Below are 17,919 nucleotides of genomic sequence, written 5' to 3'. Positions count from 1 at the left end.
TGAGTCGACAGGATTAATATAATTAATTTGTCTTTCGATCATGTCCACTCCATGCGTACATCACTTCCTGTGAATCCCTCGCATGTGGGTACCCAATTTACTCTACATTGAGAAGCAATGACAAAATTCAAATAAACTCATTGGCCATTGGTGAAAAAATGTCGTCTATAGTTACAACCAAACAGGACCAAATCTTAAGGATTCTAGCTTTAAAAATGCTGATCGTGTTTAAAGAAAGCCTGTGTGATTTTTGTGGTCACTGTGTCCCTGAGTGATAACAACAGCAAGGAGCTCCTGAGTGTACTGTGTTTTTACTGCTGCACTTTTAATTCTTACAGAGAAATTATGTCCTACATTTTCCTAATGTCACCTTTCTAATGCTTTGCAAACATGTGACCAGGCTGCTTTAAATTAAGTACTCAAGACCTTAAAAATACAATTAAGAATTAGAATTGAGGGAAATTAAGGAACATACACAATATTTTGAACTGCACATTAGTTCTGAAACAAATCATTTGATTGTTTTGGCCCTTTTTGGGTTCTTATTGGATGCAAATTTCAACTTATTCCAATGTTTAAAAATGATTTTAAGGTACATCCTCAAGGTATTTTGTGTTCTATTTACATTCATTGTACTGAATCTTTAGTCCAGACATTATATTACGGAGGTGTTAGGAGTTGAGGCACATTCCATGAAGCAAAAACACAGGAATTCCTCTGCTGTTCAGTCTCCTCCACACCCTATACTTTCTGTGGACAACCACCGCAGAAGAATATGAGCTCTTTGTGCTGACATTTGCTCTTTGCTCTCAACATGGAACAGCAGCCAGAGATGCTATAACTCAGTTTAACTACCATGTTGAGTTTAATGGAGTGGCCACACAGCAAACTGTTGTTGGCAGTACGATAACATTCACTGTAATGGCTCGGTCAGCTGATTGCAACATCCCATTTCAACATGCAGCTGAGCCGCTTAGCTTTATGGGGCTTCAGGAAGTCTTTGGTAAAAACATTTTTTTCTTTCTTTCTTTCCTTTTTTTTTTTTTTTTTTTTAAACCCGATCAGCCTCATTTGCTTGGAAGTCCTGCATGAGCAAAGGTGCAAACGCTTTCATCTTCTCTATCACGGCTGAGGGAGGAAAACATCTAAAACACCAAGCTAAAGAGAAATAAAACAGAGTGTTATGCTGAGCGAAGCAAGACTGGAACCAACAAGAAGTGAAAGTGATAAGGTCATAGATGACATGAAACTGGCGTCTGTTTCAGTCGGCCACAACTTCTTCTGTGTTAATGTCATGTTTCACATTTGAACAATGTTCATTACCTTATTATTTTAGCTCCTCCACACTCCACAGCTTCCCGTTGGTTTAAGGATTTGAATATTATTTTGATCACTTTTAATTCCTAACTATGAGAACCTCTGAGGCCTTTCAAAATAACAAATAATAAAATAATCAGTTGTGAACTGATTCAGAATTCTCTGATAATCTAATCTGATCAATATATTACATCAACGTTGCATGCTTAAAATGATGCATATTTGAAAAGTGCTCAGGAGGAAGGGGGTGGGGTGGTGGGGGGGTTTGAACATGTAAACTCATCTGAGCTGAGCATGTGATATGAATGAATGCAACAAAACAGTGACTAAATAAACCTTGTGGTGAGTTAATGTTGCAGCTGCAGTCACATGCACTATGTTTCTAACCATTCTATCACTGTGGTATTTTATTATTAGATTTTTTTTTATTCCGAAACCCATTCATATTCATCATAATAATTATTTATTCAGTATTAATACAACTTGTTTGAACTCTCTCTGACGAGTTGAAGTTGACAATTACAGAATAACTTAAAAAAGAGGAAGCTGCTATGTATACGCTGTCACAGTGTCACACTGCATTATTGCGCAAGTCTGTGTTTGTGTGTCTGTGTTGCACCTATGCCTGAACACTATCACAGGTGAATGAACAAAAACACCTTCTCCAAACTTCCTTTATACTTTTGCACAACTATCAGTAGATTTATTATTACAGTAATTTAACTGGATCGTTCAGTTTTCTTCCTCATACTGTTCTGCAGCTCAGCCGTGCAGCAAATAATGTCTTGGTTTACATGAACAAAGCAGAGTTAAAAATCTGTAAATGTAAACCATACAAATACGCCCCTCCCTTCAGTGCTCTGTCAGAAGACGTGGTGACTGAGACACCTTCCTTTGCCAGATTCAGACACCAGCTGGGTATAAGGTCATTTGGCTACACATTATTTTACTTGAAAGACTGATAAAAATCTGTCCTGACACAGCACCTTTAATTACCACTCTGATATTTCAAACAAATTTAAATGAATCTAATGTAATATAATTATATACTGCTCTGTGGGTATGTGATTAAATTAAATGTGGAAACTGCTGCATGATTAGAATAGATTAGAATTGATTGAATAGAAAGCCCCATCAAATTAAGACTCCTTTGCAACATTAGTCATAGTCATGGCTGTTAAGGCCACAGGCTGAATATTGTTTCAGTGAGACCACACTAAATTATTAAATAAACTGTTATAAATAATAAAAGTTTCTTAGAATATGCAAATCTTTCTGTATAACGAACCCTCACTGACAATATTAAGGGATGATCTGGCAGTTCATTAAGAATGGGACAACGTGACAAAATTCCAAAGCTAAGGATGGTTTTGTGCTCTGCAGTGATGTAAGCCTTTGCAGATGTCACAAAGGTGCTATTGTTGTTTGTTAACCCTTTCAAAAAGGTTTTGTCTGACAGTATTTGAAGTGAAACTGCCTCTCTAAGGTCTTTTGGGGGAATAGCTGTAAATGTGGACAACCCTCTGTGCTCTATGGGCTTCTATGGTATGTTGCTGGCTCAGGCTCTTTTCACAAAGGGGCCCTCTGCTTGTCAGGTATAAAAGGGAAGGTCTCCCAACAGGTAGACAAGCAGTTCAGCTCCAAGAGCAGCAGCAGCAGCAGCAGCAGCAGCAGCAGTATCGCCTCCAGCAACAACACCTGGCAAAGATGAGTTCCAGTAGCATGAACATGAGTAGGATCGTCTTCTACGAGGACAGGAACTTCCAGGGTCGCTCCTACGAGTGCATGAGCGACTGCGCCGACATGTCCTCCTACCTGAGCCGCTGTCATTCCTGCAGGGTGGAGAGGGGCTGCTTCATGGTCTACGACCGCTCCAACTTCATGGGCAACCAGTACTTCCTGAGGAGGGGCGAGTACGCCGACTACATGAGCATGATGGGCATGAGCGACTGCATCAGGTCCTGCCGCATGATCCCCATGTACAGAGGGTCCTACAGGATGAGGATCTACGAGAGGGACAACTTCCAGGGCCACATGCATGAGCTGATGGAGGACTGCGAGAACATCATGGACCGGTACAGCATGTCCAACTTCATGTCCTGCAACGTGATGGAGGGCCACTGGCTGATGTACGAGCAGCCCCACTTCAGAGGAAGAATGATGTACATGAGGCCTGGAGAGTACAGGAACTTCATGAGCATGGGCTGGAGCGGCATGAGGTTCATGAGCATGAGGCGCATCATGGATTCCTGCTACTAGATGACGACTCACGATGGTGCAGCAATTGGTTCCTAAACAGCTTTTTCGAAAATGAGCTGCAAAGCAACTCACCTGCAGCAACATACGCTGGATGTTGACCGCAGCAAATGGATGACAAAGATCTAAAACCACTGCACATACTAATGTCTCTGACTGAGGCATGGCTGATAAAGAAATGAAGAATAGCCTTCATGAGGAAACACTAATAAAGTCTACTTTGCTTTAAAAACACTTTGGAGTTAAAACTTTTCTTTTCCTTTCTCTTTAAATTATTTTTTCTCCTCCTAAAGGTACCTCATCAACATTGCGACCTAGCTTCTGATAACCTTGACTGGCAGATCAAAGTTGGTAATAAAAAGTTTATGTAGGACAGTTTTGGTAGCTTTAACCAACCGGAGTATTGCCAACCTGAAAACATTTGGCCTGTCATCAAGCTACTCGTGGTATTAACATTAATTTGTGACAGATTATACAATCTATTGCTGCCGGCAGCTTAATTTCATCCAGTACATATTAATAGACACATAAAATGATATATACATTATTAAATTATCTCAGATCAGGCCTGATACCAATCCTTAGGAGCATCTCTAGGAAATGCTTCAAGGCATTTACATTAACATAACTCCCAGTAAAAATTTGTTATGCAAGTTATGCTGATTCACTTTTAAAGCAATAACAAAAAGTAAATGCTTGAAAAAAAAAAGTATTTTGAGGAACCTGTACCAAAATAAATCAGTATTAGTACTGTATCAGTAGTTGTATGATGATAACCAATCCCTAATACTAACCCAGACAGGTACTCTAAATACTAGCTGAGCTAAGAGGCACTAATGGGCAGGTTTCCTGTTCCAAAGTCACCTGTTTTTAATGCCTGCCATTCTCCTTTAAAAAAATTATCAATTAATCAATGAGCCCTGGGGCCGATTCTAGTCTGTTTGACTTTGAGAAGACAGGAAGTGTCCAGCTCTCTAACTGATTGATACTACCAGTATCAACTGCAGACCATGAGCAAGAAAGCTGGAGTCCAGAGAGTGACTGTATGAAATGACTCAGATGTACAACAAATACCATTTTTAAAGATGATTAACTGCTAAAACTAGATTTGAATCTCCCTGCATTTAATGATTTAATGGGAAAATCACATCTGAAGGTTCACTGGTTATTTAGCTCTCTGCATTAATCCTAATAACAATAAATCCAGGCTCCCATGTTGCAGGTGTAGGTGTGTCTGCTTTCTTTGACCTTGCCTGCCCTCTCTCCTCTCATTACAAGCTGTAGCAGTTCCCATCGCTCCCTGTCAGGCCTGATTAGAGTAGATCTGAATAGATAAGAGTCGTTAGTCAGGCACAACAATACTGGCACTGACGCACCGAGCAAGTTTGCAGTTGGGCGCTGTTGGACCATGTGTTTCTGAGCATTACCGGTTGTTTTTTTTTGTTTTTGATGAGCACTGTTGGCTGCTTGTGGCTCTTATGAGCAGGAGAGTCAGTGCGTTGATTAGAATCAGGGGCAGTTGTCAAGAGAAAGCTGACTGAGCTCACAAGTTTCTTGTTATTTTTCATTTCTGTGGTTTTTCTTTTCCCAACACCAGTGCCAAAAATGCAAAACTTAAAGCTGCACTAATATTTTTAAATTAACACTAGATGAAGATACTATGTGTAATGTGAAAGGTGTGTCTGCAGTTCAGCTCTAAGGAGCAAGTCTGTCTAAGCTCACTGTTCTGGCTTAAGGGCCTGAAATTTTGTTGAAAAACAACTGTAGTTGGTGAACAAAATGGATCTTTAGCTATTTTCTTCAGGAGGCTGTGGAAACAGGAAGTCCAAAACAAGTGTAATTACTGGACTATTGACACTTGAAGAGATGGCTGGTATTTACCAACTGATATGAACCTACTGATATTAAAGAATTAAACTGTTAAAGAGAACAGAAAATGAAATCTGCTCATTAGTGCACATTAGCTGAAATATTTCTGCTGGAGTGACAAGATGATCATGATGATCACTGTTAATCACAACAATTGACTCAGCTTTCTGATTTAATGCAACACGTTTGTGATCCCTTTTCAATCTGACAATCCAGCGCACTGTGCAATCAGAAAAAAAAACCTAAATCTGCACTGTCCATATGATTACTCAATGCAGCTTTGCTCTTATGACTGAAATTTAACGGCTGAAAGAACAGTAAGCATTTTATTCTGGGTATGGAGTGGAGCGTCGGGTAAATCACAGTGGTGTGAAAATCAATGCCTAAATCATTTTGTCATTTTTTCCTGATGAACATTAAAGACTACAAGTCATTTCGTCTCACACAGACACACCAGGTGTATTAATGTTGCCGGTGAGGTGACAGATGGCTCTGATCTTCGCGGTGCATTCAAGTACTTTCAACAGAAATCTGGGAGCATCCGTGTTCGTTGTTAAAGTGCATCAGTGCCCTTAGAGCCCACTGCTAGTGGCTCTAAAAGAAGCTTTAAGAAATACGCAGCATAGTCGCCTGCACTGCTTTGCACAATATTGAGCTAAAAGACGTTTTTACTGCTGAGACACCTCCGGTGGGAACAGGGAACAGAGGGACAAATCTGCTGAGTTCATCCACCAACTTTAAAGACTCTGACACTGGGTGTTTCTGTCTCTTGTGTTGCCTCTGCTTCCTCCTGTGCCTCTGGTGCCTTGTAGAGAGATCACAAGAAGAGAAAGGAAAGGGCCAAAATATCCCCATTCACATCCTTTCATGAGGAGAAGCAGCCATCTGCCAAATGCCTCTTCACATTAACTTTGCACCACTGAATGGCCGTGATGGTGCAGGACAAAACTACACAATGCTGGAGCCATTATGGCTGGCACATCGAGTTATCCGACTGATTTATGTCTCCCTCGCACGTTTTCCACACATACCTCTCTACAGAAGCTGAGGTTGTGTTTTTAGGGGGTTCACTACAGGCAGACAACAGCAAGTGTTTTGTCTGAGAGGAAAATAAGGAAGAAGTCGGACAGCTGCAGAAATAATTCATGGCCTGTGCTGAAAATAACTGTGTTCAATGTTTTAATACCGCCTTCTGTGATTGTGGGCGATGATCCAATGTGACGAGCTCCTGTTTGGTCAAATTCATCCCTTTGGAAAAAGATGTAAGCAGGCTAATCCTAAACTAAACAATGAGCTCATCTATATGGATGCACTGTCTGTTTAGGCCTGTTCATCTGAACAGTAACGCAGGTCGACAAATACATTAGACTTCCCCTAAAATGGCAAAACAAAGGGAGCTGAGAGTTACCGAGTAGGTTTAACAAGTCTGCGGGCCACATTTTAAGATTGTTTGAACATTTGGACGCTGGCAACAGTGGCACTAAGGTTAGTCAAAAACCTGTTTAAAGAGAACAGAGTCTGGCAGGGGAGGACTGCTATCAAAGCTGCTTTTGTGAGTCACATCAAGACAAGGGTCTAACCGTTTGAAAAACAGCACGGGGGTGAATAAGGCCAGCATTTTCTTGGACACAAACAGCAGTACTAGGGAAACCAAACCAGAGCGGTCAACACAACCCGCGACTACAACGCTAGCAACGAAAATTGGAATCATATGAATGATGGTTGTCATTCGTAGTCATAGGGACACAAGGACAATGGTGGGAAAGGATTAGACACTTTAGGGGTTTTTGCTGTGGTTCATTGTGTGTGCGAGTGGTGTGTCCGGGCCCCCAGCCTGTGCTCACATCAGTTCACACATCAGTTTGAGATCATAGCACAACTCGTATCTAACAGCTGGACCACAATTGCCAAGTCTGGATTTATTATAAGGATTAGAGAGGTGTGTGTGTGGAGTGGGGGGGGGGGGGGGGGGGGGGGGGGGGGGGAAGCTGGGTGGGATCAGTCTATTCAGTCTATGGGCTGAAAGGCCTCCCAGATATGCAACGAGAACAGTGTGCAGAGTGTGTGACAGTTTTTGTTACTATCTGCTACCGACAAGCTCTTTACCCAGTACTCTGGCAGATGTGAGGCGGGTAACAGAGGAAGTAGGGTTTGAACTTCTCTGTCAACTACATCGTCCTCTGTTTGTGTGTACAACCAATCGCACCACACTATCACACCAAAAATGCTTTTGAAAAGCAACTGTCCAAAGAGTGTTTCATTATCACTATCTGAACGATTCACTGAAACTCACCCCCCCCTACGAAGCAGGCTTTTTGGTCCCAGTGGATCTGGATCCATCTGAACAGCTTTGAACACTTTTGCCTTTAGACATTTTCAGATGACACTTCATACAAACTGCAAGTACTACATTTCAAGCATACTTAGGCCTTTTATGTTATTTCATCCATGGGTTTATATGAACACAGAAGGTAAAGTACTTGTCCATAACTGGTTATACTGGGTAGAAGATGATACTCTGTTGACACATCACAGGCAGAAAGATTCACAAAGAACAGCGAGTGTAACTAAATATCCTGAAAAACACATTTGGTTCATCTGGTTGAAGTGGTTTGCTCCTCTCAAGTCATCAGTTATCTGGCTTTACTTTGGCTTAACAGATCATTGGAGGGAAGCCTTTTTGATGTGTCTTTCAGTTTGTACAGAAAGTATGCAAAGGACAAACTTCTGCCAAGATGTGGCTTTTTCTTTTTTAACAATCCAGAAAATTAGGATTTGACTAGAGGGCAAAAAGACCACAATGACGTCTTTATAATCAGGACGGAATCAACCTGCTAGTGAGCCGCCAGGAAAAACGAGCTGTGGCTCTCACTGACAGTTCCCATACTCTGTGCCATGTGAATATATCCTGTTACCTTTAAGTGCAGTTCACCATAAAGACTGAAAATGAAAGCATGTTTGCCCTCAGCTCCAGAAACCACACCAGTACTTCTTTACTGAAATACTACCCCTGTCCAAGGTGTGTCGGTTAGTATGGGATTATTGGGCTAAACACAAATGTATTTAGAAAGATGTACAAAGTACGAATGATATCAAATGAGAGAAAAAAAAAGGTCTCCCTAACAAGACAGAGCCTCAGAATCAAAAAATAAAAATTCATTATCACTTCTCCATCAAATGTATACTTTTTATCTGCCTTGCTGGGGATGACTAAACTTTACCACAGAGGGTAGCTGGGCCCTGCTTGTATTCTAGCTTTACCCGCAATGGGTACCATCTTAGATTTTAACTTACAAGTGCCTTATCTGTTATAAATGTCAATGAAAATTTTTGAACTGCAGTGTTACCAGTACTATAACCCTGTCAGACATGGCATAAAGTATCAAAGAATGTTTGCTATAAACATCTATCAGCCCTTGTTTTTTACCCTGTTGCAGAAATGTTGCTGTGTTTGCAGATCGCGCCAACTACTTTGGCAAGTACAATGGCATCTTAACTGGGAGGACTGATGACTAAAAACTACGAAAACAGGAGCCATGTTATAATGAACTTGAATTATCCTTTAAGTAGTGAAAACCTGTCCTGCAGATGAAAATACATGTCTGAGGCCTATGGCTAATATTGAGTCTTAAGGCTCAGTTTCAGATGTTGTACTGAAAATGGTGTAAGTCCCACCTCACTAGAAGGTTTCTGACACAGCTAAAGACATTTAGTTGCATTCACTCTACAGAGATTAGTACTTTGGAGGCTTTTTTCGTGGACCTTTTATTTCTCTGGTTGCCATGGGTTAAGGCTGACAGACTGTGAAAGCCTGTTTAGGGCACAGAGATTTGGCTGAGATGGCAAATCAGACCAGTGACCCCAAGGCCAAGGACAGGTTTTGTGTGTGTGTGTGTGCTGGGCGGTGGTGGTGGTCTTTGAAAGTGACTTATAGTGATTTCCCTCGTAAATGTACATGGGAAAAAACAGATGTGAACTGGTAATGGGTTGAAAGAGTATTGCAAGTGAGAGGAATCTTGTTTCACACTGACTGAGGCAAACAGCTGCACATTGTTGCTGACTTGTGTTGTCAACAGACTCACCAAGACTGGAATGATGAAGACTGGAGAAAAACGTAGCCCGGTCTGACGAATCTGGATCTGTGCTGAGGCACACAGATTGCAGGGTCACCATTTGGCATCAACGGCACGAATCCGTGCACCCAACCTGCCTCGTGTCAACGGTCTAGGCTGCTGGTGCTGCTGGTTTGAGAGCAAAAGGAGGAAAGTCAGAAGAGTTTGTTACGTGAGCTTAACAGCAAGTGTGAGCTGACTGACTGACTGAACTATCTTGCAGACTATGCTTCATTTTTTCATCTTCTGCTGTTTTTCTGTGACACAAGCAGCTTTGGATGGATAACCACCGCCTTCAGAACTGGATCCAGATTTGCATGTAGCACAGAAAAAGCATGACCTAGGCAACAACATTTATGATCTGGCTAACAAGGACACATATATGTTGCTAAGGCCACATTCAGACCAGTGGTACACCTGCATGAAAAGTCCTTTCACTCATTTGAATGGAGCCAGGTGGGCAGATGTCTGACTTTTACAAACTGCTGCGCAGTGTTTTCACATCTGATAAGCCATTAAACACATTTATCTGTTAATCCAAAACTTCCTGGATTGTATTTCATTGCGTCACCTGTACTTTAACATGCCATCACCAGGTCTGACTACACTCACTGAGTTACAGTTTAATATATAACCAGACCTTGACATGCACTTTTGTTATAAGACAGTCATTACTTGCTTCGTCAGTGAGTGGTCGTAATAGTTTGGTTCGTCAGTGTAAGTCATAAATTTTGTGAGAGTAATCTTATAATAATCCTGTAGTTATTACCTGAACCTGTGTTAATGCATGTTATAAACCCAGAATGGGAGCAGTTTGGATAATGCACACTGACTCAGTCAGTCTGATAGGACACAGGGGAAAGTCTGTGATCCTGCTTTAGTCTGCCAGGTACGAAACTGATGGAACAAGATAAAGAAAAGCACATATCCAGAGTTTTCTTTGTCCTGTAGCCCATAGACTAGACTGTTAAATCTATTATTTGTCCAGTAAGCACAACAGTTTTAGCACCAAGCCAACAGTTTCTATGTTTTACAGGAAAGCAGGGTGGAACATCTAGAAGGGGTGGGGACCTGCTTGTCGTGGGAGTCGGCCTGGCAGCCACCGTGTGGCTATTAGCCACGTAACAAAGTGCCGCAGCAGGTACCCAGAAACAGACAGACAGAGTGCTGATTGTCAGTGCTGTTATCTGAGCCGAGTGGTGGCAGTTGGCAGGGTAGGTTTCACCCAGTGTAAATGTAAAGTGACAGTGTGTTATTGTGATAAAATCGAGCGGGGGCCAGTCTTATTCCAGGGGGTTCTGTTGGCCCGAGACAGGGACACCATGATACGGGCCAACTTTGTAATGTGAGCTAAACCCAAACCGCCTGCTTCCCTTTGTGTGAGTGCTGAAAAACTGCTGTAGCAAGCAGCAAAAACTGTTGCTGTCTGTGTTGGTTTCCAGTGCCCAGCTCTGAATAAAAGCTCTGAATCAGTTCCACTGAAACATCAAACAAAACACTCTGACATGTTTTAAAATGTCTAGATTTCTGAACGTGGTTTGGTCTGATCATGAACAACAGAATAATCAAGATGGAGAAAGGGAATGGACAGAGCGGCTCAACACGTGGGGTGGTAAAAAAGCAACTGGCAGCGAATTATGGGAGCATATGGCGTAGGATGGGAGGAGCCATGGGAGTCGTCAGTATGGCTTAAAGGTGACAGAAGCAAGAAAAATCTATCACTGGAAGGAGAAAGATAAAATGTCAGCATCAAAATGGGAAAACAAATTCTGTGAAGACATTACATCTTCATATGTGTGTTTGGTAATCCCTCCTCAACATGCAGGGTGATGAATGGGAACATGGGGGGGGGGGGGGGTTGAAGGGAGGAAAACCAATTTGAGAGGGGGTACAACCCCATGATTCGCTGCTCTGCAGGACAGGGAGCCCTACACTTCTCTCCCCTTCGCCAGCTGCCGCTGCCGCTGCCTCGTTGGGGGCATTGTGGAGCTGTTGCCATGGAGATGTGGGTCAGAGCGCTGATGTGTGAGTGCAGTATGGATTTGGCGCTGGCAGCAGAGTGCAAACAGCACGGGCTGGAGCCGGCAGTAAACTCCAACTGAATCTAGGTCACCGGGATTCTCTCGAGCAGAGGCGGGCTGAGGCGCAAGTCACTGCAGAGAGGGTGCGAGGAGGTGGGAGAGGGGAGGGGAAGGGGGAGGAGGAGGAGGAAGAGGGAGGAGTGACCGCTAGGACTGGGGAATACCAGCTCGTAAATGGACTGCTGTTACAAAACAGTTTTACCAAAAATTTTTTTTTGCAAATTTTCAATAAAATGAGAAGAGGGATTTTCTGTTTTTGGATTTTTTAAATTTTTTGGTGGTGTATTTGATTTAATGTGACACTAGAATGTCTCTGCATACACTGGTTTTAGTTACAAACAGCCAACGGACATATTTCTCAAATGACACTACAATGTTTGCTGTAAAAACACAATGACTCCATGTAAGGGAATTTGTGTTGTGTTGTTGTGTCGTTTGTGTGTGAGACAGCTAATACTGGTTACTGTTTTACTTCTCACAAACTCTCAGGTTGTTTCTTTAATTCAGTTTCTGGTCATCACCTTTCTGCTCCAGTCTCTCTACAAGTGGAATCAAGTTACTCCATGTAACTCCTCAATAAATGTTTCCAGTCGAAGTGAACATTATCATAAGTATTTGTATTTATGGTCCTCAGAAGATGGATCCTACTGACATTGGTAACGCTTTTGATTGAAAAGTGAAATGTATCAACAACTATGGGACTGATTAGTACAAAGTTTGGTATGTGTTCCCCTCAGGATAACTTGTAATAACTTTGGTGATGCTCTGGCTTTTCATGTAGTGGCAGTATCAGTTCAGAATGTCAGTCTCTCCGATACTTTGTTTTAGGACCAAATCCCAACAAAAGTAATGGCAGTCCCAACATCCTCAGCTGTATTTTGTCTTTAGTGCTAATTAGCATGTTAGCATTCCAACACACTTTACTAAAATGGTGACACAAGCTAAAATTACCTGCCAAACTAGTCATCATTGTGAGCATTTTGTTACGCTGATGCTAGCATTTAGCTCAAAGCACCACTGTGCCTGAGTGCAGCCTCACAGAACCCCTAGTATGACTGTAGACTCCCAGTCATCAGTTATTTGTCCCCAATTTACCAAAGCTGGTGGTGAAACTGTCCAGACTGATGTTAAGACCTATGCAAAGTCTATCTTATTCTATTGCAACCTCCGAATTGTGTTGTCCCCTTATCGATGATTGGTAGAGCAGTAGTGCATTTAGACATATTTTAGCAAAGCTGTACTGGAACATACTGAGACACGTGGACTATGGCACACAGTATATTGCTCACAAGAAAGACTTTGCATCGTATCATTGTACGAGTGATTCTGAGGAGAGAGGACTCTTATAACTGGAATGACCACACATTTTTTCAGTCACTCAGGACCAAAACATTGCACTGTATGGTATTCATCAATTTCCCACACTGGTGTATTATGGGATTGGTGATTTTTCTTTTACATTTCTTTTGTATCTCTCAATATATCCAGTCCTGTGATTTAAGCACATTAAAGTGTAGACATGGACAAATTTAATGTCCTTATTGACATATAGTATTAAGAAACCAGCACCTAAGAATCACCAGGTACAATTTATAAGGTGTCATAAAGGTGACACAAGGATTTCAAAGAGTTCATCCAAAAGTAATTAAAATACAGCCTCCATGAAATCAAAGTGAACATCATACACAGTGAGGAGAGTGTATAATTCAACTATTCATCTAAAAAGACAGGGAGTGAAGTCTTCCAAACCACTAGACACAACACAGAGCTGCTTGTCCCGCATCAGCAAAACCTCATTCAAACCCCTGGTGAATCTCTGACAGTGCAGGAAACAATTGCTCCCATTCTTATTCCCTCACCACAGACAGACAAAAAGCCCCAGATGAGAGATGGATTGCTGTCCCTTCCTTTTGAGTATGACGCATTCAAAGGGAAAATGCTAATGAGGAGCTGCAAAGCAAATGGGGCAGCAGGAGAACTGGCATGGTGTGGCCATTGTCATTCTGATTCACAATCTTGACGGGAGAAATAATTGACTAACTTCTTTAGTGGTAAGCAGGAGTAAACTGATCAATGAGCAGGTTCAATAGAGGTAAACCAATGCTGCTTTAAAAGGCTTAAGACCTTTATTTAAATACAAGTATAAAGATAAAACTCAGCTGGGCTCTCTCTGTTAAATTAATCTGTTTCAAGAGATTAAAACAATATTATTTTTAAATTAAGTTAAGTTGCCTGTTTTCAGATCTAGCAGACACAGAGCAACTTGAACATTCATTTAGAGCCATGTTTCTGTCCACCTGATGAATGTAAACCAAACATTCACTCCACTTTGTTTTTGGTCTCCACCCATTCCTAACATGGACCATAAAACCAAAACAATGATAAAGCTCCACAGAGTTAAGCTGGATTTTAATTCTTTGGTTGCTCTGACAAGAGGACGGGCAGGTGCGGTTATCTTACGACACTTTGTAACAAAATAAGTTTTGCTACAAACTACAGACAGGGAACAATGAAGTGGGTGTTTCCAATCACTAGTCCAGTGCAAACAGTATAGCACACAAAACAAGTATAATACTATGCCTGAGTGAAAAGTTAATTGATGTGTAATAGGAAACTTACAAATTTGATTTTTGTGTCCTACTTTATTTATATAGTCAAAAATGTGAGCATTGTCTTGGTGGGAAGTTTAAAGGAGAATTTCTTAGCTGCACATTTTTGTCAATTTATAAGAAATTGTGTGTACCTTACATTTATGACCTTTATGAAAAGCATATTGGGCACATTTTAGATTTTTGAATGTATTTTTCTCAGCAATCACTAAGCTACAGATCTCTCTCGATCTCACAACTGTATGTAAACCACATTGAAACATGCTTGAGTTTGGTAATCAGGGTGAACATCATGTCTGCATTCAGTTTGATCAAAGTTATGTTATTTCTCATAATGCAGACTTTTTAAATCAATGTAAACTTGGACACAGGTATAATGCTGACTGTCTGCAGTAGGCAGGAGTGATTGTGCATTTACAGCAAGATTGAATCCTCTGTAGTAAATAAACTAAATATGCAGAACCACTGATATATCACCACTTACTACAGCAGTGTATTCTGCATAACACTGCAAGAACAAACAGGTGATCATGAAGTCCAACATTTGAATATCGCCAGGCCTATTCAAATTTAAAAGCCCGGACTACTATTGCCATGGTCACAACAAACACACACTTATAAACCAAACAGCATGTAAAGAAGCTGGTTACAAAATAACATCTATTGTTATATATTGGATGGGTGCTGGAAAACAGATCAAAGCCAAGCTGTAGGATATCATTTTCTGTTTAATGGGGACGGATGAGCAGCTGTGACAGCCTCAAGCAGCTTCTGCTGTTTTAAAAATTGTCTTTTTCTCTTCAAAAGATGCTGCTGACGCACAAGCCAGGGACTCTCAGCCACCACTGTTGTCACTTGTAACTTAATTCCCCATTTACACAAGATGATTGTGTAACCAGTGTTACCAAGACCCGATCACCGGGGAAACCTGGAGACCTTTAATTCTAAACAAGAAAGGAGCAGCAAAACAAAATTAGCTGCGATAAAGTGTCTATTCATCTGACACACAGGCTGATTAGTTCACTGTATGTTATTAAGATGTAATTATTCCAGATGCACTGGATTTGATGTAACTACTCATTTTGCCATATTAGATGAGAGTCTATTGGATAATAAAAGGAAGAGGGGTGCGTAAAAATGGGCAAAAATTCATTATGGTATCCTGACTGAAACAAGCTGACAGAAGCTCTGCATTTTACTTTTGTTACTCACCCCATCTCAGACAAAGTGCCTGTAAACAAATCCAGATCCTCCACTCTCCTGTCACATCTTCTGTGTTTAATATCAGCCAGAGGGATTTACTGACCCTCTACAGCTATCTTAATGTTGGCCTGCGGTGAGCTCAGCAGTGAGCTCAGCAGTCTTCACAATGATGATGTGTGAATGGAGCCTTATCAGTAGGTAATAGGAGCAAATCAGCTAAGAACAGATGTAAACTAGACAACTTTGGAGTCACTAGGAGTAGCAAGTGACAGCGAGAAAGCCAACCTACACATGTCACAGTAAACCAGTACTGTGGAGATTAGTAACCGTAATGTGATCACTGAACTTCAAATTGTGGAATTTGACATCCTTTACTATATTCAGTATACAGTTTTCATGATCCTACCAGCCCAAGCACAGAGGTTAGAGCTGTCATTTTTTCTAAGTTCAAATGAATAAAAAAACAAAAAAACAAAAAACAGAACACTTACTCACACTTACTCGAGCAGCAAGCTGAAAGATGACCTCAGATTTGATGTGGTGGAAATGCTGCTGCAGGCAGGTGCTTTTAGAAAAGGCTGTAAAAAGGCCTATCACATGATGTTTGTGTTTTGTGCTTTAAACAACAAGCTATTGTCAGTATTACCTTGTCAAATATTATAATTGTTCTAATAATATATATTATTATTTGTTATATCATACTGTGTTTAAGGGATATTTGGTCTTGTTTTGTACAGTTACAGCTACAGAGTATAATAAAGAAAACAATCAGGTCAACCCTTTTTACATTTCGAGTGACTGCGAAGACTTTCCTGAACAAACTGAATGACTGTGAGCTCAGCAGCCATGGTATTTTTTAAATGGTCCCTAGTTCATCGCTGCTCCTTTTGTGTCCCTCTTCAACATTGTTCACATGCCCACTGATGCCTTTATCCGCCCAGACAAATCCCAAGCAACTGTGACCACAACCTTGCCATTCTTTCCATGAAAACTCCAAACTACAGCAATTAGTGGACTGTGAGTTGCACTATGCAGAGGGCTTGGGAACATAACATTCACAGACCTCGGAAGACCTTTCAAAAGAAGACAACAATGCCTTTCCGGCATTCCACAGAGAATATGTACATATGCCCCAGAGGGAAAAAAGGGGGAGAGCTCACATTCTCAGTCATACAGGGCTCACAATTAGCCTCTGACAGGGTACAACAGAGAGACGTCCAAGAGGTCTTGTTGAGGATGAAAAAGCCCAATTGAGATCAACTGTTTAATTCCAGTCAGCTCAATGAGTTCTGATGATCTTTAGAGCATGGGGGCACATGTTCCACCTGTTTCCCATAAACCCTGCGCAGAAAGAAAGCCGCCGCATACATAGGATTAAATCCAGGCATGGGCAGCAGTGCAAGCATGTCACGTAACGTAACGAAGAATTCCCTTGCATCCGTCAAAGGGAATTACAAGTGTGGGGGACATAATGTGCCCACTGTGCTCTGCAGCATCACTTCTTATCTTCAGTCAGAGGAATGCCAAGGAGGGGTTTTGGGGGAGCTACCACAGGTTTGCAGCTGCTGAAGCTAAACACACCAAAAACTGTTACAGTGCACTGATATATCTTACTAGCATTATAGTAAGTCAACACAGGGAAAGAGTTTATCCCCAGTCTGAGGAAATCTGAGGAGAATATGGACCAGAGTATATGTACAAGAAAACCATGAAATACCATGCCTCAGATGATAACTGAAGCACGACCAATTTGGACAAAATTTTGGAAAAATAACATCTTTTACACAACATTGCTGTGCAAAGAAAATCATGCATACCAAATTTGGTCATTTTCAGTTTTTCAGAGAAACTAAAGTATTAAGTGTTCCTTCATATGTTGTATGGAGATTCTTGTACTTCTGAAGCTAAATAAGCCATAATAAAACCCACTGGATTAGCTAAAAAAAAAAACACGGCCCCAAAGCTGAAAACATGGCTGTTTGTTTTAGTTCATGAAAAGTTGTGATGTTTTGAAGGTCTTTGCAGGAAGGTGAGGATGTGTAAGGAAAACAGGTGAATTTCCACCTGCACTACAACACCAAATCTGTCAGGTGTGACAGGTTGTTCTGCGATTTCTCTTGTCAATTAAGGTTAACAAATAAGGTCACGTAAGGCTAACAAAGTGCCTGACATGCACGTGACAGGCTATATAACCACAGACTTGCTCTATGGTGAGTTGCCGGCATCTTTTTACCACAAGAGGAACTCACAACGCTGCATCTGAAACCCACATGTAAAGTATACAGTTAGGTTCACAGCACAGCGAGTGTGAGGGGCCTTTTATTCTTTGGTGTAAGAGTGTCGTAACTCAGAACACTGTCAGTATCACTTACTGCAGTGTGGATCCAGCAGTGACAAACTGATCACACCAGGGTGATGCTAACTGCATTCTGAGTGAATCTTGTGGATGGAAGCAACAGAGGCAGCACCAGT

General features: G+C 41.3%; 1 protein-coding gene across 1 annotated transcript; it reads left to right on the top strand.

Moving 5' to 3' along the window:
* The first annotated feature begins 3,024 nt into the window (after positions 1 to 3,024).
* Positions 3,025 to 3,576, top strand: LOC121199496 (gamma-crystallin M2-like). Its single transcript, XM_041064231.1, has one exon. It carries the CDS (start codon positions 3,025 to 3,027, stop codon positions 3,574 to 3,576), a length of 552 nt encoding a protein of 183 aa, XP_040920165.1.
* The last annotated feature ends 14,343 nt before the right edge of the window (positions 3,577 to 17,919 follow it).

This window comes from Toxotes jaculatrix, chromosome 19 (assembly GCF_017976425.1).
Source record: "Toxotes jaculatrix isolate fToxJac2 chromosome 19, fToxJac2.pri, whole genome shotgun sequence".
NCBI lineage: Eukaryota > Metazoa > Chordata > Actinopteri > Toxotidae > Toxotes > Toxotes jaculatrix.
Note: the sequence above shows the minus strand (reverse complement) of the source record. Positions and strands in the feature narration are given on the sequence as shown.

Coding starts and splice junctions, on each gene's coding strand:
- LOC121199496 (XM_041064231.1), top strand. CDS start 3,025: ATGAGTTCCAGTAGCATGAACATGAGTAGGATCGTCTTCTACGAGGAC.